Source organism: Lipotes vexillifer, unplaced genomic scaffold, assembly GCF_000442215.2.
Source record: "Lipotes vexillifer unplaced genomic scaffold, Lipotes_vexillifer_v1.1 scaffold352, whole genome shotgun sequence".
In the NCBI taxonomy this organism is placed as follows: domain Eukaryota; kingdom Metazoa; phylum Chordata; class Mammalia; order Artiodactyla; family Lipotidae; genus Lipotes; species Lipotes vexillifer.
In genome coordinates, this window is record NW_006776684.1 from 537736 (window position 1) to 561083 (window position 23348).

The following is a 23348-nucleotide window of genomic DNA, read 5'->3' on the forward strand; positions in this document are numbered from 1 at the left end:
TTTCATTTCATTTATTGTGTTGTTCATCATTGTCTGTTTCATCTTTATTTCTTCTAGGTCCTTGTTAACTGCTTCTTGCATTTTGTCCATTCTATTTCCAAGATTTTGGATCATCTTTACTATCATTATTCTGAACTCTTTTTCAGGTAGACTGCCTATTTCCTCTTCATTTGTTAGGTCTGGTGGGTTTTTATCCTGCTCCTTCATCTGCTGTGTGTTTTTCTGTCTTCTCATTTTGCTTATCTTACTGTGATTGGGTTCACCTTTTTGCAGGCTGCAAGTTCGTAGCTCCCGTTGTTTTTGATGTCTGTCTCCAGTGGCTAAGGTTGGTTCAGTGCGTTGTGTAGGCTTCCTGGTGGAGGGGACTAGTGGCTGTGTTGTGGTGTATGAGGCTAGATCTTGTCTCTCTAGTGGGCAGGTCCACGTCTGGTGGTGTGTTTTGGGGTGTCTGTGGACTTATTATGATTTTAGGCAGCCTCTCTGCTAGTGGGTGGGGTTGTGTTCCTGTTTTGCTATATGGTTGGCATAGGTTGTCCAGCACTGTAGCTTGCTGGTCGTTGAGCGAAGCTGGGTGCTGGTGTTGAGATGGAGATCTCTGGGAGATTTTCGCCGTTTGATATTATGTGGGGCTGGGAGGTCTCTTCTTGACGAGTGTTCTGAAGTTGGCTCTCCCACCTCAGAGGCAGAGTCCTGACTCCTGGCTGGAGCAGCAAGAGCCTTTCATCCACTCGGCTCAGAATAAAAGGGAGAGAAAGTAGAGAGAATTAGTATAAGTAGGAGGAAATAGGAAAGAAAGAAAGAAAGAAAGAAAGAGAGGAGGGAAGGAAGGAAGGAGGGAAGGAAGAAAGAAAGAAAGAAGAAAAGAAAGGAAGAAGGCAAGAAGGAAAGAAAGGAGGGAGGGAGGGAGGAGGGAAGGAAGGAAGGAATGAGGGAAGGAAGGAAAAAATACAGAAAGAAAGAAGATACAGTAAAATAAAATAAAGTATAATAAAGTTATTGAATTAAAAAAATAATTATTTAGAGGAAAAAAAAAAGGGAAGGATAGAACCTTAGGACAAATGGTGGAAGCAAAGTTATAGAGACAAAATCTTACATAGAAGCATACACATATACCCTCACAAAAAGAGGTAAAGTGGAAAAAATCATAAAACTTGCTCTCCAAGTCCACCTCCTCAATTTGGGACGATTCGTTGTCTCAAAAAGGGAAGGAAGGAAGGAAAGATAGAAAGAAGGTAAAGTATAACAGAGTTCTTTAAATTAAAATTAATTATTAAGAAAAAAATTAAAAAAAAAAATGGTCGGATAGAACGCTGGGACAAATGGTGGAAGCAAACCTATACAGACAAGATCTCACACAGAAGCATACACATACACATTCACAAAAAGAGGAAAAGGGGAAAAAATCATAGATCTTGCTCTAGAAGTCCGCCTCCTCAATTTGGGATGATTCGCTGTCTATTCATGTATTCCACAGAGGCAGGGTACATCAAATTGATTGTGTAGCTTTAATCCGCTGTTTCTGAGGCTGCTGGGAGAGATTTCCCTTTTTCTTCTTTGTTCTCACAGCTCACAGGGGCTCAGCTTTCGACTTGGCCCTGCCTCTGCGTGTAGGTCGCTGGAGGGCGTCTGCTTTTTGCTCAGACAGGACGGCGTTAAAGGAGCCGCTGACTCGGGGGCTCTGGCGCTCTCAGGCCGGGGGCAGGGAGGGGCACGGAGTGCGGAGCGGTCCTGCGGCGGCAGAAGTCGGCGTGACGTTGCCCCAGCCTGAGGCCCGCCGTGTGTTCTCCCTGAGAAATTGTCCCTGGATCCCGGGAACCTGGCAGTGGCGGGCTGCACAGGCTCCCCGGAAGAGGGGTGGGGGGCTCGCGCCCGTCTCTGGGGTCCGAGCTTTCAGCCGCGGCTCGCGCCCGTTTCTGGAGTTCCTTTAGGCAGCGCTCTTAAAACCCCCAAGAGTTTGGAATTTTATGGAAATTCCATTAATGCAGTGAATTTCAGATGCCCTCCGTTATCTTCAGTCAATGCCTGTTGAACGCCTCAGTTACTTTGCTTTGTGTAAAAGAACAGGCAAGGCAAACAACCTTTTCCTTGTCCCGTTCTGAGATCTGTTTCGGGGATCTTTGTAAACGAGTCTGCGAGCTCCTTTTATGGGATAAAACTGAAAGGAGGAAGTTACCTGCTCAGACTCAAATAGTGAGTCATAGACTAAAACCCGGAAAGGCCACCTCCCTGTCCCGCACTCCTACCCCAGGAGTTTCTACCCCCGCTACTGCAGCTATTTGCCAGTCCCTTCATGGAGACTCCAATTTCCACTTCCACACCGTCGAAATAATAGGAATCCAATCTGTCATCCTCTAAGCGGGCCTATTAGTACAAAATATCAGGAAATGCGTTTGATCTGTTGACCGTTTGTGCGTTGGCTTGGTGTGTGTCTGCTCTTAGGCAGTTGGGTGCCCTGGGGTGCCAGGATCCTCTTTAGAACCGCATCTGGAAGCATCCCAGCATCTCCCAGTCCCCAAGCATCTCCCCAGCTCTGGAGGAGCTGATGAGCCCAGTGACCTGGAGGAGCTGGAGAAGTTTGCCAAGACCTTCAAGCAGAGGCGCATTAAGCTGGGCTTCACACAGGTTCGGTTTGGGGCAAAGGAGGTGGAAGAACTTGGGTTGAGTGAGTAGAGACTGGGGTTCCCGAGTGGAGGTTTTAAGAGCTCATTGTGTTTGGGGCAAACCCATCGTGTTCCTGTGTCCCCTGAGAATGGTGCACAGTTGCCGTTGGTAGGGAAAATGGGAACACCGCTGGTGGAGGGGGGAGCAATGAGAGCCAGGCAAGGAGCTAGGCACGAGGGCACAGCACACTCAGAGTCTAGGGAGAGAAATAACCAAGTCTCCATCTTAGAGGGAAGAAACTGGAAGGGAGCCAGGGTGAGCAAAGGTTCGCTGGGTGTGGATAGGCGCTAGGATGGTGAGGGATGTGGACAAAGGAGAGAAGGGGCCTACCTCTCAAAGTTCTTCCCTCTCCATCCCTGCGTGCAGGGAGACGTGGGTCTGGCGATGGGAAAGCTGTACGGCAACGACTTCAGCCAGACTACCATCTCCAGATTTGAGGCTCTAAATCTGAGCTTCAAGAACATGTGCAAGCTCAAGCCGCTGCTGGAGAAGTGGCTGAATGATGCAGGTAGGCCTCAGGGACACGAGGATGGATGGAGCCTTAGAAGGTCTGCAGGGAAGGGGATGGTGACTGGTCCGTGTTGGGGCTTTCTTTCTTTTTTTTTTAACAACATTTTAAAATTATTATTTATTTATTTTTGGCTGCGCCAGGTCTTATTTGCAGCGTGCGGGATATATTTTTTTAGTTGCAATGTGGACTCTTAGTTGCGGCACGCGAGCTTCTTACTTGCAGCACGCGGACTGTTAGTTGCGGCATGCATGTGGAATCTAGTTCCCCGACCAGGGATGGAACCCGGGCCCCGTGCACTGGGAGCATGGAGTCTTACCCACTGGACCACCGGGGAAGTCCTCTGTGTTGGGGCTTTTGGCAGTCAATACATAGTACCCTTTCCTCTCCTCCTGAGTCTGGAACCAGCTGAGAAATCAGACACAGGAGACAGCCAAGTAGAGATGAAAATGTCAGCTTCACTACTGATAAAGCGCATGGAAGACATAGCTTTAGGTCTGTGGCCACGAAGACTTGCTCCGTTTTATTCCCTACCCCAGACACACCCAGCCTAGACCGTAGGACAGCTCGCCAGAGACAAAGGTCGGGTCTGCGGAGCAAACACACTTACCCAGACTGCTGTCTGGACTAGGTCTAGGTCAGGGGGATAGGGAAGCAGGTTCTCTAGGGTCTCATGGCTGGGAGGAGGAGGCAGTATGCACAACGCAAGATCTTCACCTGGCTAATTCTTGAGCAGGTTTTCAGAGGGCAGGGAGTTACTCCAAGCTACACTGGTTGGGAAAACCTTACAGCAGGAGTGGGGCTTGCAGGAGGATTCAGTCAGGCGTGGGGGGCCAGGAGGTCCCGGTTGTAAGCCAAGGGCAAAACGTTTGCAATAATGAATGGAAGAGTTTGGTGTCATGGCATAGCATGGGACAGGGTTTCTCAACCAAGGCATTAGCAACAGCTTGGGCCAGATATTGATCTGTGGCGGAGGCGGTCCTACGAATTGTAGGCTATTTAGCAGCATCCCTGGTCTCTAGCCACTAGATGCCAAGAGCACCTGGCCCCTGTTGACAGGTGTAAAAACGTCTCCAGATACTGCCGAATGTCCCCTGGGGGAGTGAGGGTGGTACAGAATCTCGCCCCAGGTTGAGAACCACTGGTCTAGGAGCAGAGCCAGTGTCAGAGCTGGGCTCTCGTCTGTAGATAGTGTGGGTCAGTGGTTACTATGGAGAGAGAGGAAAGCGGGGGATGGGCAGCCAAGGGTGTGACCCTTTTGGAAGTTGTTCCACGTGGAAACAAGGGAGGGGGTGAGGGAGCTTCCCAGCCCACCCCACCCCACCCCAACCCGTGGAAGGCTCATCCTTCGGCGGTTTTACTGGAGCGCCGAAGTGAAAGAGGTGATCAGAAGGTCTTAGGATCTTCGGGAAGGGATCTTGCGGATCATTTCTTGTGCGATTACCTGGCTGCGCCTGAATCCTTCCTAAGGGACATCCCCGCCGACCCCTCAGACAGCCTCAACCCCAACACTGACACTGAAAAGGAAGTGGCTTCCACACCAACATTCCGCCACCAAGTGCCACTGCCTTTAGCTCAAAACACCAGTCCTCGTTTTCCTCGGGATTCACATCCAGGCCTACTTACAAAAGACAGGCTCATGGGCGTCACTCGTAGGAGCTCTGCCTGCCCCCACGCACACCCACATGTGCCGCTGATGTCTGGATGTCCCTGAACCATGACCGCAAACGCTGGAGGCACGGCAGTGAGAGGCATGGAGGACCTTTTGCCCAGAGCAACGAGGGGAAGCAGGATTCTTGGTCTGTCTGGTTCCCCTGTGTCGGGGAGGGGGCTGCAGAACCTGCCGGGAAGGGTCATTGGACCCCAAGTCCATTGAGCCAGAGCCTGAACCAGCTGCTTTCCCTTCCCTGAGCCTCCTCTGCTCTCCCCTCCCCACAGAATCCTCTGCATCAGACCCCTCCGTGAGCACCCCCAGCTCTTACCCCACCCTCAGTGAAGTGTTCGGGAGGAAGAGGAGGAAGCGGACCAGCATCGAGACCAGCGTCCGCCTGACTCTGGAGAAGAGATTTCAAGATGTGAGCGGGCCCTTTGGGTGGCGACGGGCGGGCCGACTGGCACAGGGGTTGAGCAGACGCACACAAGCCCCCCGGCGCCACCCCTGAGCCCCCATACACCTGCCTTGGGAAAGGGTCGGGACACAGAGACACGCTCTCTCTCCAGGTGCCCCGGTGTTTGAACGAGAGGCTGGGTTCCAGAAACTTCCTCCCCCACTGACCCTTCTCGCCCTGACCTCTGTTTGGTGCCCACTGTCCCTCGAGCCGGGAGATTTAAAGACTGGGGTATAGAATCCCAGAGGAGAGTGTATCTCTGTATCCAGTTGAGATAAAGGGAGCAAAGCCAGGGCATTGTGTATAAATTCTTTATTTTCTTTGCATTGTTTTGTATTTTTCAAATTATATATATAATAAATGCTCATTGTAAACAATTTGGAAAATGCAGGGAGGCAGGAAAAAAATCCGCCACCACATGCCATCTAAATGCACGTCCTTCTATTCCTCTCTTCTACATACATTGAAATATTTGTAGTCATATTACATACAGACAGCTTTTTGAACTTGCAGCAAAAGTATATTCTTGAGCCAATATGTGCACTAATAATACCAGTTATGTGCCCCGGGGGAGCTGGGGAAGAGAAGAGGGGTAAACAGGTGTGGTCTAAACAGCCCCTGCCCAGGATCCCTTAGGGACCAGCCTCCAGAGCTGCCATCCACACCACACGGTCCCTAAAGGGCTCGCCGGTGGCCTAGTTCCACCTTGCAGGCCCCAGGCCTCCAGGACTCCTGTGTCTCCAGCAGACTCTCCAGCACATATGACTCAGGACTTGATGGCTGCATCCTGCTGGCAGGATGACAAGACCTGGCTTTTCCTTCTGATTAAGTTTCTGAGAGCAGCAAGAGTAAGGGAGGGTGCAGAAGGGAGAGAAGGGAGCTAAGATCAAAGATTGGGTGGGGGTGGGAGGGGTCAGAACAAAGGAGTGATGGATATGTACTGGAATGTGTGTGTGTGTGTGTGTGTTTGTGTGTGTGTGTGTGTGTGTATACACACACACACACATGTCTCCTTTATAGTCTTGATGGGCCCTCATGTTTTAACTTTATCATTTCCTATTTTGAGGTAGGCAGCAAGAAATGACGCAAGAGAAGGGTATCAGATTCTGAGGAAAGAACAGAAGGGAGCGTGTGTTCTGGGGATTCTGCCCGCCCTACCTAACTCATCAGTGGGCTCCTCTTTTCAGAACTTCTGAAGAATGAGCGAGAGAAGAGCCTCCACCCTGTGCCAGGCCCTGTGCTTGGCAGTTTATACACATTTTCTCATTTAATCTTCATAATCATCCTATACGGTAGGCATTATTTCTCTCATTTCATAGATGATAAGACTGAGGCTCAGAGAGGTTCAGAAAGTTTCCTAAGGCCACAGAGTAAGTGCTCAAGCCACTATTCCATCGTAGGTCTGATTCTAAAGCTTTTGCTCCATCTGTTGTTCTATCCTGCTTCTCCGGAACATCTGTTCCCCACGCACAATTCTTGATCCTATTCCCTTCTCCTCCTGACTACTCTATCCCTTTGGTTTCTGTAGAACCCCAAACCCAGCTCAGAGGAGATCTCCATGATTGCAGAGCAGTTGTCCATGGAGAAGGAGGTGGTGAGGGTCTGGTTCTGCAACCGCCGCCAAAAGGAGAAGCGAATCAACTGCCCTGTGGCCACACCCATCAAATCACCCATGTACAGTTCCCGGCTGGTGAGTGGCCAGGAGCCAAGCTGCCTGCCAAGCCCTGGGGGAGATGAAGCCCGGAGGGCAAAGAGTCCTCCCCGTCCTAAAGAAGATGGGGGCTGGGGAGCAAGGAGTGAATATATAAACAAAGAGATGCTGTATACAAAATATATATAATATAAAGAAGAATAAAGAAGGATAAGGAGATAGAAAGTGATTACGGGGAGATGCTTTTATAGTAGAGGGGTAAGAAAAGACCTCTCTGATAGGGTGACATTTGAGCAGGGATCTAAGTATTGAAAGGGAACGAAATATCTGAGGGATAGAGTGTTCCAGGTAGAGAGACCAGAAAATGAGAAGACCTGACATGTTTGAGGAAAAGCAAGGAAGCCAGTGTCGCCAGGGCAGGGTGAGGAAGGAGGTGCGCAGCGGGAGGTGAAGTCCGAGAAGTAACGGGGAAGTAACAGGAAGCCACTCGCCGCGGTCTCGGAGGCCATCGAAAGGACCTTAGCTTTTAGTCTGAGTGAAAGAAGAAGCCACTGGAGAACTGACATGGGCTGCTATGTGGAGATTAATTTGTGTAGAGGCAGGATACCAGCCTGGGAATTACAGCAATCAGGCTGAGAGTGGTGGAGGCTTGGGCTAGGGTGGAGATCATGGTGGTGAGGAGACGTGGCTGGATTCTGAACGTATTTCAACCATGAGCCAACAAGATGTGCTGTTAGCTCAGATATGGAGTGTGAGAAATAAGGCCAGGATGAGCAGCTGGTTGGAAGGTGCTGCCATTTTTGGAGATGATGAAGACTGCAGGAGGAACAGGTTTGAGGGGGAAAAAAGGCTAAGTATTCAGAGCTGGTCGTATTAAGTTAGACTTACCTCCTAGGCATCCAAGAGGAAGGGTCACGCAGACAGTTATATCTGTGATTCTGGGGTTCGAGGGGAGAAGTCAGGGCTGGCAATAAGTTGAAGTTCAGGCAGAATGGGAAGTTTGGAGGATACGAAATGTCTTCTCCATCTAGGAGAGAGATGGTGCCTGGAGGGTGGGGGAGGGGGAAGGTTCTTCTTTAGCCCTAGGGATGGTGATGGTTGAAGGTTAAGGGAATTGGGGAGAATGGTGTTGTCCTCTGTCTTTTCGTACTCAAGGATGGGTGAAATTCAGCCTCGTTCTGGGTGGGACATAGCTACTTTGTAAAACTATACTACTGTTTATTCTTTCACCAAACATTTGTCGACCATCTACTATGTTTTGGTCCTTGTGCTGAGTGCTGGGGATGCACAAATAAGTAATATTCGTTCCCTGTCCCAGAGGACCTCACTGCCTAGCAGAGGAGACAGACAAATAAACAAATGATAAACAACACGATGGTTTCTCTTGGAGAACTTAGGGGTAGCAGCTAACAAAGCCTTGGGAGGTGGTGGTTAGGGAAGGCTTCCCCAAGGAGATAATTAATACCTGAGCTGAGTCTAAAAAGACAAGAAGGAGTGAAGAGGCAAATAGGTGAGGGGTGGAATTCCCCCAGGGGGATAGTATGAGAGCAGAGGTATGGAGGAGGGAGGACAGGGCACATGCACGGAATCGCCGGTGGTTCCACGTGGAGGAACGTTGAAAGATGAGGCTGGATAGATCAGCAAGGGCCAGACACAAGGGACTATGAGCGAGGCTAAGGAACCTGAAGCCCTGGGGAGTTGCTGAAGGATCTGAAGTAGGGCATTAGTGTGATCTGATTGCTTTTTAGAGCGACCACTTTGACTGTAGTTATAAAGGGTGGTTTGAGAGGCATCACGTTTGGTTTCAGAGAGACCAGTTAGATGTGACTGAAGTTATCCAGCAGAGACTTTATAAGGGCTGAAGCAAACCCATTTGGTAAGAATGAAGGGGATGGGAGAGATTCAGGAGATAATTAGAAGGTAGAATTACTAGGTCTTGGTTACTAAATTGCAAACTGGGTGGGGCCGGGAGAGCGATAAAGGAAAGAGAATCCTCTGATGACTCTCAGCATTCAGGCTGGGCTGATTGGGTAGAAGCTGGTGCCTGTTGATGGAACAATTAAACACAGGGGGAGGAGCTGGCTTAGGAGCAGGAAAAAATGATGATTTCAATTCTTTACCTCATTATGATATACAGAGAGGCCTGTGGGACACCCAAGTGGGAATGCCCCTGGGCACTTGGAATAATGGGTCTGGGGGTCAGGAGGAAAGCCTAAGGTAGAGAAATGGGCTGGGAGTCATATAAGCACACAGGTGGTAGTTGGAATCCTGGGCAAGGAGGAGCTCACCTGTGGAGTTTGTACAGAGGAAGCAAAGAGGAAAGTTGAGGTCTCAACCCTGGGGAACACTGGCTTTTGAGGGATGGGCAAAGGGAGAGCACCAAGGAGAGAAACTGAGAAGGAGGAACCAGAAAATGCAAAAAAATTGCAACGAAGTAGATGGAGGGGTGACGCAGATGTGAAGAGCCCTGCAAAAGTGCTTTGGGAACACAGATAAAAGACCCCCAAATCAGAATGGGGTGTGGGAGGGCTAACCCCCTGATTTGTTTGGAGAACAGATTGGGAGTTAGCAGAAAGAACAGCATAGCTGGCAGAAGGAACAGTGTTCGAGAGGCATGGAATTATAAAACAACATGATGCATTTGGGGAATCACAAGCCTTTTGGTCTGGCTGGAGCTAAGGGTTTAGGACTAAGACAGAGAGGTTGATGAGAGCTAGATCATGGTGGGTCGTGGATGCTAACTTACTCTCAAAGATATGAAGAACCGTTGACAGTTTTAGGTTGGGGACAATGTGATATTCATTCACCATTCCTGTCTTAAATACTTACTGAGCACCCACCATCTGTTTGGCACTGGGATATGGTGGTGCACAGGATACTTACTGGCGATCTCTGCCTAGAGTCTAGCAAGGAAAACAGACATTAAACAAATGCAATTTGGGATGAAGCCTCCAGAGAAGATGTGCGGGTATCTGAGGGACCTAACCTAGTCCAGATGTCAGGGGCTTCTCGAGGAATGATGCTCAAATTGACAGCAGAAGAAAGCGTAGACTTGAATGGGGGAAAAGGTCTGAGTTGCGGTGGGAGACAGGACGGAAGGGTGGAGATAGTGTCGGGAAGAACATTCTATGCAGAGGAAACAGTGTGTACAAAGGTTCTGAGGCTGGGGTGGGTGGGGAGAGGAAGCAAAGAAGGTTGGAATGGAACCCGAGGAGTGAGAGAGAGTGTGTGAAAGAGGAAGCTGGAGTGGTAGGCGGGGGCTAAATCATGTAGGGCGTTGTAGACCATGTTAAGGAACCTGAACCATGTCATAAGAGAGTCAGAATCTTTAAAGATGGGGCTTTGTTTAGAATAGATGGGAGGCAGTTATCGCTTTGGTTCAATCCCAGCCCAGGACACCAACGTGGAGGAAAGTGGTGGGAGGCATGGAGGTGCCGTAAAGGAGTGTCATGGGTTCTCATCGTGCATTCAACACATATTTACTTAACACCCGCAAAGTTCCAGGCACTGCAGTAGACACTGAGGACACAGCAGGGGACCACGCAGGCATCATCCTTCCCTCATGAATTCCCCAGCCTAGTGGGGGAGAAAGATGTTAAAAAAAATAATCACATTAATACTTGTGGCATCCTGAAGGAAGAGACTAGAGAAAATGTTCTAATCCTGTCTTCTCCTCAGGTCTCATTGGGACACTGTCCGTGGGACTAGGACACAGTTCCTTCCGCTTCTGATGTGAAATGATCTCTAAGATACACAGTTAAGGGGGGGGGGGGGGAAAAAAAAATGAGACAGAGAGAGAAGGAAGGAAAAAAAAAAGGCAAAATTATTCAGACCAGTGTGCACAGAATGCTTCCATTTATATACAAAACGTTAAAGGAACCATATCTATGTCTGCTTGCGTATGTATAGTCTGTCTCCAGAAGGAAGCAGAAGAAGCTGGTCGCAGTGACTAAATAATTGTTTATTTTAAAACAACAACAAATTTCTGGGGGTGTGGCAGCAGGGAGGGGCAGAGGAGAAGAGAGAGGGAGATTATCGATAACATCTCTTACCTCTTACCACGCTGCTCCACACCTGTCTCCACCCTTGGTGGGCCCCAGCCGACTGAGGACGCTCCTTGTAAAAGGGCAGGTAAATGAAAGCAGCAGAACCATTGCTGATTAATTAGGAAATGAGTACATGCTGCATCCTGTCGGGATGGTATGTTCCAAACTGGGGAGGGGTGGATTGCCAATCACAGCTCCCTGAGCAGAACTTCCTTGCAAGGTCCTTTGTAAGGGTTGATCTGAGCGTCCCAGGTCAGCATGAGAAGAATAAGGGGGAGGAAAAGTATGCAGGGTTCAGCTCAAATGAAGAAATAAACAGTTTCTAGCTAGAAACACACAACAGTTGACAGCTTCCTGCTGGAAGGAAGGGCACTAACAGCCGTGCGCTGTTTGCCAGGCATCGAGTTGGAAGCTTTACGGACATTATCCCATTAAATCTTAACTAAAAGAAAATATGAGGGAGGTATTACTGCTCTTTTACGGATGAGCAAACCAAATCTCAGTGGGGTTAAGTAACTTGCCCAAATCACAGACAGTGGTGGAGCCAGGGCTCACCCCCAGATCTGTTGGGCCACAATGTCTATTCTTTTTATTGTATCTTGTTCCAGGTTGTGCTAGGACAGTAATACTGAGGGGGGGAATTCCTGAACTGCGTGGGAGGTTAAGCTAAATCACCTTAGGTCCCTTCCAAACTCAGAGCTGATGATGCTGTGAGGTATCCAGGGCAAGAAGTAGATGGTCCACTCATGCATCAAGATGGGAAGCCTGAAACAGGGTGGTTAGGGCTGGGTGCTCTGCTGCCCTGAGCAAGTGCAGGGGTCTTTTAAGAAAGAAGAAGAGGGACTTCCCTGGTCCTCCAGAGGGTAAGACTCCACACTCCCGATGCAGGGGGCCCAGGGTTCGATCCCTGGTCGGGGAACTAGATCCCACACGCATGCCGCAACTAAGAAGTCCGCGTGCCGCAACTAAGACCCGGTGCAGCCGAAATAGATAAATAATAAATAAAATAAATAAATACTTTTTAAAAAAGGAAGAAGAAGGGACTGGAAACTAGGCAGCCATCCAGCAGCGTCAGCCACAGCAGGGGCCAGGAGGCATGCTCCTCTCATCACCGGAGCACTTGAGCAGGGCAGCTTCATCCTGGCAGTGCCCAAGAGACCTCGGCAAGGGACACACAGCAGGGAGGTCAGGGCCTGGTGTCAGCAGCAGGGAGACACGGGAGCAGGGCAGAGCCAGAGCTGGGTGCTGTACGTGGTCCAGAGACCTTCCTATGAAACAAGGCACAGAGTGCAGGTTTGGGATTAGGAAATCATCCAGGAAGCTGAGCCCTGTCTCTGCAGAGTCTGGGACCCAGCATCCTGGGAGAAGTGCCAGAGGTGGGAGAAGGAAGCAGAAGTGGACATTTATAAGCTTCTGTTGCCTTTCAGGTGTCTCCCTCTGGGTCTCTGGGGCCCCTCTCTGTCCCTCCTGTCCACAGCACCATGCCTGGAACAGGTGAGCTCTAAAAATGAGGTTTCTGAATAGTACCAGAATTCTTTTAAATAATGGGATACTAGAACTGAGAGGTACCTACCTAAGTCAGCATTCCCAAAACGTATTTCAAAAGATGTTAAAATCTGTGCTAGGAAGAAAAGTCTTCTGTGATCAAGTAAGTTTGGGAAATGCTGGGTAGGCCAAGTTTGAACAAGTGTTTCTTTTTGTTTTAATTGCCGCAGTTTCTCCATACAAATGAACCGTATGGAAGGCAGGGTTTTCCAAACCAATTTTCTACAGAACTCTATTTTTCAAAGAATATTCCAAAGCATTTCAAAGAGCTAGAGAGGATGACCATACGACAGTCCCTTGTCCTGACATAATTACCAATAGCAGTGCCTTCGACCCTTCAAAGCATCTTAGCTTGGAGGGTGAAATATATGTCACCTTCTCCACAGAATGCTGTTTGGGAAACTCAAATACAGTTTAATCCAAATCTGTCGTGTTACAGAGGTCGAAAAGGGAATGCAAGGGGATGCAGGGAAGTGAAACAAGTTGCCACAGGCCACAGAGCTGCTTAGTGAATGGCCCGGGACTCCTCACTCCTGGTTGTGTTCTTTCTGGAAGACCACGAACCATCTGGAGATGGCAGCATCAGAGAGGCTGGCTGTCTTTACCTGTGCTCTCAGCTTCTCTTTTCCTCCCCGAGCACTTTGCTTTCTTTCCTCCTCTCTTCCTTTCCAAGGCTTCTGGTTCTTTTGCTCATCCTGCCCCGTGGTCCGGGGCTGCGTATGCCCAGCCCAGGGCGTGTCCTGGAGTAGGATGATTTTGGCATCTGTATCTCCTGCGTTCGGCTAGTCTGGGACTCGCAGAACCAGCCACACCGCTCTCCAGGGCCCAGGCCGAGGAGAGCGTGTATGAGGAGGGCCCCTTTGGGGCCGGGTGTCGATGCTAACATGGTAGGAGTTGGGCAGATGGGTGGCGAGTAGGGACAGGGTGAGCCCCCTTGGAGGATACGTGTCTGAATGCCACGAGGTCCCCAGACCCAGCCTCATTGTTTCCCCCTTGTTTTTGCCTGTCCCCGTTCTCAGTAACGTCATCCTGCCCCTCTGAGAACAACAGCAGGCCTTCGTCTCCTGGCCCAGGACTCCACGCCAGCAGCCCTACTGCATCTCAGAATAACTCCAAAGCGGCTGTGAACTCCTCCACCAGTTTTAACTCTTCAGGGTGAGGCAGAGGGGCGAGCCCAGAGACACCTCAGCGGGGCCGAGGGACATGTGAGAAGCTGTGTCTGGGTCAACACCTTGGGAAGGAAAGCTTGTCACGGGGCTGGACAAGGGGAATGGGGGGGGGCAGGGAGGGGGCAGGGTGGAGCACCAGACTGGACTCTCTCCCTAGGGAGTGGGATTTAAAAGAGAAGCCTCAGCCAGTGAGCAGTCCTGGCAAGGAGCTGATGTCAACAAAGCCAACATTTCCCTCCTCACTGGGAGGGTGGAAATTTCCAAACCCTCCTGTCAGAAAGGGCCAGGTCCTTCACTGGGCTGAGGAGAGTTACCCTCCAGGCCAGCCCCTCTGCTCTGGGGTGTTCTGCCCCGAGCCTGAGCTTCCAGCGTGGCTGACACCGTGAGAGCAGGAGGGTGCTACCCCGTAACCTCATGCTCCCACCCGGGATGCAGCGGGAAAAGCAGCCTCTCAAGCTTTGATTAATGATGCAAAGAATCTACTCTAAGAAGTGTTCTCAGCGGATGCCTCGAGAGATCCTTCCCCGATTCAGAACAAAACAGAGATTTGCAAGTTAGGCGATTGGTTGAAGACCTGAGCTTGTCGAAAGAAGTGAACCCGCTTGTCCACACCCAGACTGTTCAGCAAGGCAGCCACCTCTTATGGGCCAATTGTTGCACAGCCCCAAAGGTTGGAGCTCCTCAGCCGCCTCCACCAAAAAAAAAAAAAAAAAGAGAGAGAGAGAGAAAAACATATAATGTACATTTTAAAGAATTATCCTGAGATATAATTCACTTTCCATAAAATTTACCATTTTAAAGTGTACAAGTCGGTGCTTTTTAGTTTATTCACAAGGTTGTGCAATTGTCACCACGATCTGATTCCAGGACATTTTCATCACACCCCACCCCATACCTACCTGCTAACGCTCACTGCTCATTCCCATCTTCCCTCCTCATTAGAAGCTGTCCGATTGACTTGTTTCTTCCTTCCTTCTAGATCTTGGTACCGATGGAATCATCCCACCTACCTCCACTGAGACCAAAAAAGTTTCTCCTATGCCACCTGGCCCTGTATTCCCCACTGAAAGGAAGGGAGTCACGCCTTCTCTGTATGGACAGATTAGTTTCAGGACAGTAGAAGAGAATCTCCACTATCAATGAACCCAAACTCTTGCCTTGTTCAGGAGCAAGGGCCTCTGGAGACCCAAACTGCGACCAGCCAGCCCGCCTAGGAGTTGACCATTTTTACCTTCCTTGCCTGTGCCCTTCTCCTCTCGTTCCAAATATGTCAGATGGCTTCACTGCAACAGTGGTCTTTCAGAAAGGACCTCTTGGGCTCCCCTGGTGGCGCAGTGGTTGAGAGTCCACCTGCCGATGCAGGGAACGCGGGTTCGTGGCCCGGTCCGGGAAGATCCCACATGCCGCGAAGCGGCTGGGCTCGTGAGCCATGGCCGCCGGGCCTGCGCGGCCGGAGCCTGTGCTCCGCAACAGGAGAGGCCACGGCAGTGAGAGGCCCGCGTACCGGAAAAAAATTTTTAAAAAAGGACCTCTTGTCATTATTCTCCAGCTCATCTCCAGCTCATTCTGGGCACAGCCATTTGCCTGGTGCCAAACCACCAGAGGGGTGAGAAGGTTTTGACTCTGAACTTAGCCGCAATCTCCAAACTGATTCTAGAATCGATGAAAAGATTTGAATCTGATGTGTCTCCACCAAAGCTCTGATGTCCTCTCTGTTCAGCAAACTTTCTGACTCAGTCTCCATGTCACCCTATTTTCTCTTTAGCCCCACCCCTTTTCCAGAACCACATCCATTCATGATTGTGTTCTCTGAATTCCCTCCTCTTTACAGAACGCTGAGCCACGCTCGGCCCCCTGGGCACATTGCTCTGCCCACATTATCTGCTCCGTCTGCCCCAGAGTTCAGGAACGCTCGTTCTTTCTCTCCTTTCCTGTATTTCTCCTTATCTCGTTCTCTCTCCCTTCTCCTGGTGCAGAAGGAAGAACACAAAAGCACACACGCAACAATTATGCTGGCAAATACCTGTATATAGGTTAGCCCTTTCCTTTTTTTGCATTATGTTCTTCTCTCCTTAATGTGGAATTTTCCAGCAAAATGTTTAACTCAGGTGTGAATTGTGAAGATCTCTGTAATATTTTATCTTCTTTCACAAAAAAGAAAGAAAAAGAAAGGAAAAGCAATACCAAAGTGTGAAATACCCTGCTAGCTTCCACAAGAGTTCCCACGTGGGCTGGGAATCCTTGTTGATTTCTGCGGGAACATTCTCTCTCGAGTCTCCTTCTTTGTGGGCCAGTGTGTAAACATGTAACGTGAAGCCATTCCAGAAATGGTAACTTTTTGTTTTTTAGAGACAGCATGTCCAAGAAAATGATGAGATTCAAAGGAATCTCTCTGTTCCTAACTAAATTTGTATGGTGATGATATACAGTATTCCACTATTGGCAAGAAGAGGTTTAGATTATTCTGGGTCTTTTGTTGTGCAGGACATGTGAGTGCATGTAATGAAACGGGATGGAGAAAGGGTTTCAAATTGGTGGATTAAGTCTGTGACTCCCCGAACTGATGCTAAAGATGATATACATTAATACAGGACTCCAAAGAGTTCAGAGTTTCTACTCTTTTTGACAGAACAGCCTTGAGGACAGAGTCGGTAAGAGATTGGCTTCCTCATTTTGTAAGTGGGAGAATGGAAAATGTTTAAGATCAAGTCATTTGTAGACTTTAAGAGGTGAAGGCTGAGGCTAATAGTTCATATCTCAGGATGTCCCGAAGGTCAATTATTCATTATTCGCAATGGAAAGTGATAGATATTTGAGACAAGGGACAATTCAAAAGCCAAATCTATTTGGCTTTGGAATGCACTGTGACTTTTGATGAGAGGGTTGAGGGGCAAGGAAGCTATCCCTGTGGTTTTTCTTGGGTTAATAAAAATTTAAAGAGTTACCATTTTTGAGGCAAACATTGACCTGTGGTGGGAAAGGGAGGACCTTCAAAAATGTAATGACTGAAGGGAAGAAACTAAAATTGGCATTAAACATTTGTTGCGAATACTAATATCCAAGGGAGAAAACCATACCTAAATAACCATAAGGTAAGTGTTTTTCGTTTGAATGGGGCTTATACTAAGACTCATATTTCATGTCATGAAGTGGAAGAAAGCCTGTTGGTAGTGGTTACTTTGTCAAGAAAAGATCCAGTTGAAAGGGGCTCGGTATGTGTCAAAGAGACAATAGGAGCCTGCAGCAATAATTAAAGTATGTAAAGAAATTACTCTGCCACCCATGAGCCCATCTGTGCATATCTGTGCATACACACACACACATATGTATGCACTTTTCCTTGCATACCCGTGGGTGCCAGGGCTGATGCTTTCCTGCAGCAGTCTTGGCCACCTTGACATCTTGCTCAGGTGAGTGCTGAAAGCTAACGTCCTGCACTGTCCATGATGCTGGTTTTCACTCATTTGACCCTTTAAAAAATACTTTATTTTTTAAGAGCAGTTTTTGGTTTACAACAAAATTAAGAGGAAGCTATGGAGATTCCCCATAGACCTCCTGCCCAAACACGTTCGTAGCCTACCCCATTATCAACATCACTCACGAGAAAGTAAAATTTTTCTACCAAGAATGAACCTACACTGACACATCACAATCACCCAAAGTCCATAGTTTACCTTAGAGTTCACTCTTGGTGGTGTACATTCTACAGCTTTGGACAATAGTATAATGATGTATATCTATCATTATAATATCAGACAGAGTATTTTCACTGCCCTAACAATCCTCTGTGCTCTACCTATTCATCTCTCTCCCTGCTACGCCCTTACAACCACTGATCTTTTTTTTTTTTTTTTTTTGCGGTATGCGGGCCTCTCACTGCCGTGGCCTCTCCCGTTGCGGAGCACAGGCTCCGGACGCGCAGGCCCGGCGGCCATGGCTCACGGGCCCAGCCGCTCCGCGGCATGTGGGATCTTTCCTGACCGGAGCACGAACCCGCGTCCCCTGCATCAGCAGGTGGACTCTCAACCACTGCACCACCAGGGAAGCCCTGACCTTTTTTACTGTCTCCATAGTTTTGTCTTTTCCAGAATGTCACATGGTTGGAATCATTGTATATAGGCTTTCCAGGTTGGCTTATTTAGTAATATGCCTTCAAGTTTCTTTCATGTCTTTTCATGAGCTTGCTAGCTCATTTCTTTTTAATGCTGAATAATATTCTCTTGTCTGGATGTACCACAGTTTATTTATTCATTTACCTACTGAAGGACATCTGGGTTACTTCCAAATTTTGGCAATTATGAATAAAGCTGCTATAAATATCTGCATGCACGTTTTTGTGTGGACATAAATTTTCAGTTCCTTTGGGTAAATACCAAGGAGCGTGATTGTTGGATCGTGTGGTAAGCGTATATTTAGTTTTGTAAGAAAACACCAAACTGTCTTCCAAAGTGGCTGTACCACTTTGCATTCCTACCAGTAACATTACCAGAGTTCCTGTTGCTCTACATCCTTACCAGCCTTTGTTGTCAGCGTTCAGGATTTTGGTCATACTAATAGGTGTATAATGGTATCTCATTGTTGTTTTAATTTGCATTTCCCTGATGACATGATGTGGAGCAACTTTTCACATGCTTATTTACCATCTGTGTATCTTCTTTGGCGAGGTGTCTATTAAGATTTTTGGCCCATTTTTTAATCAAGTTGTTTGTTTTTGTACTGTTGAGTTTTAACAGTTCTTTGTATATTTTGAGTAACAGTCCGTTATCAGGTGTGTCTTTTGCAAATATTTTCTCCCAGTCTGTGACTTCTCATTCTCTTGATATTGTCTTTCACAGAAGTCTTTAATTTTAGTGAAGTCCAGCTTGCTAATTATTTCTTTCATGGGTTGTCTTTGGTGTTGTATCTAAGAAGGCATCACCACACCCAGCATCATGTAGGTTTCCTCCTTTGTTATCTTTAGGAGTTTTATACTTTTGTGTTTTACATTTAGGTCTGTGATCCGTTTTGAGTTAACTTTTGTGATGGTGTAAGGTCTGAGTCTAGGTTCATTTTTTCACATGTGGATGTCCAGTTGTTCCAGCTCCATCTGTTGAAGACACTATCTTTGTCCCATTGTGTTGCCTTTGCTCCTTTGTCAAAGATCAGTTGACTGTATTTACGGGGGTCTATTTCTGGGCTATTTGACCATGGTTTTCATGAAAGAAATAAACAGAATTACAGTCTAACTGCTCAGCCTCCGGTTGCCTTGGACAGTTGCTGAACAGGGTCAAACCTGAAGGTGGGTACCAATTCACATTTCATGTCTGCAAGATTCTGTAAAACTCATCATTCCAGTCAAGTTTAACAGAAGCCTGGTCAGCTTCCTCAGCATCTAATTAGGCACAAGAGAATCAAAGGGCAACAACCAGTCATTGTTTAGGAGGAAGGAAAGGGAAAAAGAATTGTTGCCGCTGCTTTTTGAACCTGCAAAACTTCAATCTCTTTTTTGAGGTACACGGGTCTCTCACTGTCGTGGCTTCTCCCGTTGCGGAGCACAGGCTCAGCAGCCATGGCTCACGGGCCCAGTCGCTCCGCGGCATTGTGGGATCCTCCCGGACCAGGGCACGAACCCGTGTTGCTTGCATCGGCAGGCGGACTCTCAACCACTGCGCCACCAGGGAAGCCCAGAACTTTGACCTTTATTTAGTTGACTCAAGACTGGTGGGCCCAGCTGTGGGTGCCCAATACTAAGGGCTTTTGGTCCAACTCAGAGAATGAGTTTAGTCGTAGACTCAAATTAGGAATCCTGTCCTGAGGCTCCAGGTTGCCGGTTCAGTGCCTCTTCTCCCTGTGCACTGTGTATCCCCCTGCTACATTCATGGACTGCTTTTGCTGACTCACCTGCTTCTAGTGCTAGACTGGGGGGAGCTCCTTGTAGCTGAGTCTATCTTTTTCTCTGCGACTAGTACATAATACGCAAGTCAGGTTTTTAAAAGTTGAATGCTTTCTTTTAACCTCTAAACAACTTCTAGTGCCTTTCACTGATGTTAGGAGCTGTGAATATAGAAAAATATAGCACCATCTGTAGTGGAGGCAGACTATCTTGGTGGTTAAGAGCATGACCTCCAGTGCCATATTGCCTGGGTTCATACCCAAATCTGTCTCCTATTAATCATGTCACCTTGAGCAAGTTCCTCAAGTGCTCTGTGCCTCAGTTTCTCACCTGTAAAATGGGGATAACAACAGTATCCATCTCGTAGGGTTGTTGTGAGAATTAAATGAATGAATATACATATATATTATATATATATTATATATATATATAATATATATAATATAAATATATATGTAAAGTGCTTGGAACAATGCCTGATACATTAATAAGTGTTATCTGTTATTATCATGATTATTATGATATTATTGTTATTCAGATAAATTGGTGGAGAGTTTCCTGTCCTCTGCTCTCTCTAACAGCCCAGAACTTTCCTGGGGGACACCACAGTTGACAAGCATATGATTTGGTGGAACAAGGGTTGTGGCCAAAGATATGTGAATTAATAAAATTTAATCCCAAGTAATGGAGCTTGAACCTGGAATCCCAGTCACCCCAGGATAAAGGCCTAATAAAGGCTCCACTGGAAGAACTAGCACCTTCCCTTATCCCCTCAGTCTTTAGACTCCTGAGGCCTTTAATATGTACTCTGTTCTTTCCTGGGAAATGGTGGCAGCAAGAAGATAATTCCAGATTCAGATACTAGAAGAAAAAAACAACACTGCAACAAAAACAAATGGGGAAAAAGTTGAGATGTGCATACTATATGTTCATTTAGTGAAATGGATCTTTCCTTGTTTTCTTCCTGCAGGCTATTACTACCTCTTATCTGGTCTTTTCCAACCCAATTGTGACAGGCTGTCTTCTCCAATTAGTCTTATACTGATTTTCATTGAGTCTCTATATGGCAGTGATTCTCAACTTTGGTTGCACAATGGAATCACCTGGGAAACTTGAAAAAAAAATTGACACTCACACAGATTCTGATTTACTTTGTCTGGGATGTGGCCCAGGGAACTGGGATTTTAAACAGCTCCTCAAGTGATTCTATTGTTCTGTCAAGGTTGAGAACCACTGCCTGAATGTGCATACAGATCATTGGGGACTTTGTTAAAATGCAGATTCTGATTCAGTAGATCCGGGGTTAGGGTCTGAGATTTTGTGTTTTTAACAAATTCTCAGGTGATGTAGATTTTGCTGGTCCCTGGACCAGACTTTCAGTAGCAAGGACTTGGAGAGAATGGTAAAATTATTCCCTTTGCCCAATATCATCATAGGTTTCCTATTATCTGCATAATAAGATGCCTCAGCCTGGCATCTTAGGCAGGCATCAGTCATTTAAGGTCCTTTAACATCAGTGGTCCCCAAATGTGACTAATCATCTGAAGATCTATGGGCAGATTTTAAAAGATACAGATTCCTGGGCGTCACACCAAGCCTACTAAAGCACAACCTTCAAGGTGCGGCCTGAACAAAGGGTATTTTGAAAACACTTCCCAAGTGGTCTAGATGGTCATTAAGGTTTAGGAGCTTCAATATGCTTCCAATATACATTTCCAGGCTCATTGCCCATTCATTCAACCAGCAAACATTTATTGCACCTGCCTCTGTACCAGGTACTAGGGAAACAAAAATGAAAAGAGTGTGATCCTTACTCTTAAAGGGCTGGCAAGACAAATGACCCAAACAAGACTATTTATTATTTCCCAGACATGGCCTAAATGCTCATAATTCTTCTCAAGGTCTTCTCTTCTTAAGAATATCTGGGCCCCTCAGCATCCTACCTTTGCCTGTCCTGATCAACCAACTCAGATGCTCTCTTTACCCCATTTGCATCTCCATACTTATGTTTGGTTATCTCTTCAAACTTACTTTCCCTGGTATTAAAACAGATCCAGAGAGGAGAGAGGATTAACCCAAAGTGAGGTAACAACAACAATAATTAACATTCATATAACGACTTCCATGCACCAGCCATTGCTGTAAGCACTTTCCACATGTAAAGTGTGTAGAATTCTTGCAATAACTTTATGAGACAGCTATTATTATTATCCCCATTCTATGAATGAGAAAACGGAGGCACAGAAAAGTAACTTGTCCAAAGATACACAGTCAGTAACGGAGCCAGGTTTACCCTCAAGCTTTATACTCTACTGCCAAGTTGGTGACAGGGTTGACATGAGAAGGAATATGCAACTCTAATTTTCAGGCCTGAGCCCTTCCCTGGAAATTAGTTATTTGTGTGCTTGTTTCACAACTTAAGACTCAAGCGTGAGGGCAGGGACTATGTCTTTCATCTCACACAGTGCCTAGCAGGGGTGCAAGCACTTAGTAGGTGCTCTACAACTGGTTATGGGATGGGCTGTCCCATCGTGGGGGGCGGGGATGGATATTTATTCTAACAAACAGACAACAAACAAATACATAAGCAAGGGCAACAGCCTGCAGGTCTCACGTCACCACTAGGTCATCATCACCCCTCACCACCACCGCCCCGCCCCCTCAGGCCTGCGCGAAGAAGGAGGACCCTCCCGCCCGCTTTCCGAACAGTCTCTGGTCCAGCTCTGGCTGTGCGCTCCGTCCTCCCAGCCAGCAGGTGCCCCCAGACCACCGGCTCCTCCTCTGCAGCCGTCAGAGCCTCGTCCTCTCTCCCTCTTTCCGCTGCTTCCTGCTCCCGGGATCCGGGCCCTGAGCCCCGGGGCCGGGGTTCCCGAGGCCTCCCGGGGCGCTCGACCAGGTAACTGCGCGGCGGGGACCGCCCGGCTCCCGCGGCCGGGATGGGCTCCCGACATGGATGGCCCGGCCTGCGCGGTCCGCTGCGGGGGAAGGAAGCGGGCAGATGGCCTGGCCTGGCCTCTGAGGGGAGGGGGGGGTGGTTTCCTTCTGCCTTTGGGCGCCGGCGCGGGCGCCGGGTGGGATGCTGGCATAGCGGTCCGGCTCAGGTGAGCCCAAGCCGGGCGTGACCACAGTGTAGGTAGGCGCGTCCGGGGGAGATGCGCTCGCGGTGCCTGCCAGGCGCCGAGGTTGCTGCTCGCTCCAGCCACGCCTGCTCCGAGGCCCAGAGCCAGGTGGGCCCGCCCAGCGCTCCTCCTCCCGAATCTGGCCCTGGACCGGGAGGAGCAAGGACAGGAGCCTTGGAATTCTGAGCTGGAACGGCCATCGGCCATCTAAATACCCTGTCATTCTTTCACCCAAGAGTGAAAAGCCGAAACACGGAGATGGAGTGACTTTCCCAAGGTCACAGAGTTGTATCTGCCATTTATAAATGTCTATTCTTTTATTTGTTTGTAAATGGGCTACCGTGTCCTCTGTTCTGCCAGGGAATTAGGATTCAGGGAAGAGGACTCTAAAAATACTAATCGGCATATCCAAATGAGCTGATCCGCATTACTGGCCGGTGACCCTGGCCTTTCAAAGGAAGTGAGAGAGGACAGTTCTTTTCACTCTGGGTCCTTTGTACCTCTGGCCCTTGCTCTGAAAATTGGCCTGGATGTTTTACGAAATTATCTCAGAACTCCTTGTCAGAACTGGGCTGGATCATAGAGTTATTTTCAATCCTTTTTTCTTTCCTTCCTTTCTCTCTCTCTCTCTCTCTCTCTCTCTCTCTCTCTCTCTCTCTTTATCTTGAG

At 48.1% G+C, this 23348-nt stretch overlaps 2 protein-coding genes across 4 annotated transcripts in view; both read left to right on the plus strand.

Moving 5' to 3' along the window:
- The window catches only part of POU2F3 (POU class 2 homeobox 3), an 88243-nt gene extending 73536 nt beyond the window's left edge, over positions 1 to 14707 (plus strand). For all 3 annotated transcript variants that reach the window (XM_007450608.1, XM_007450606.1, XM_007450607.1), the window contains 7 exons: positions 2440 to 2622; positions 3028 to 3169; positions 5108 to 5244; positions 6806 to 6967; positions 12402 to 12468; positions 13539 to 13674; positions 14668 to 14707. In XM_007450608.1, the coding sequence (XP_007450670.1) occupies positions 2440 to 2622; positions 3028 to 3169; positions 5108 to 5244; positions 6806 to 6967; positions 12402 to 12468; positions 13539 to 13674; positions 14668 to 14707 (867 nt within the window). The remainder of the gene's footprint in view (positions 1 to 2439; positions 2623 to 3027; positions 3170 to 5107; positions 5245 to 6805; positions 6968 to 12401; positions 12469 to 13538; positions 13675 to 14667) is intronic.
- Positions 14708 to 22399: 7692 nt separating this feature from the next.
- TLCD5 (TLC domain containing 5) overlaps positions 22400 to 23348 on the plus strand; it is a 6139-nt gene continuing 5190 nt past the window's right edge. The window contains exon 1 of the mRNA XM_007450610.1: positions 22400 to 22456. The gene's annotated coding sequence lies outside the window, so the exon portion shown is untranslated. The remainder of the gene's footprint in view (positions 22457 to 23348) is intronic.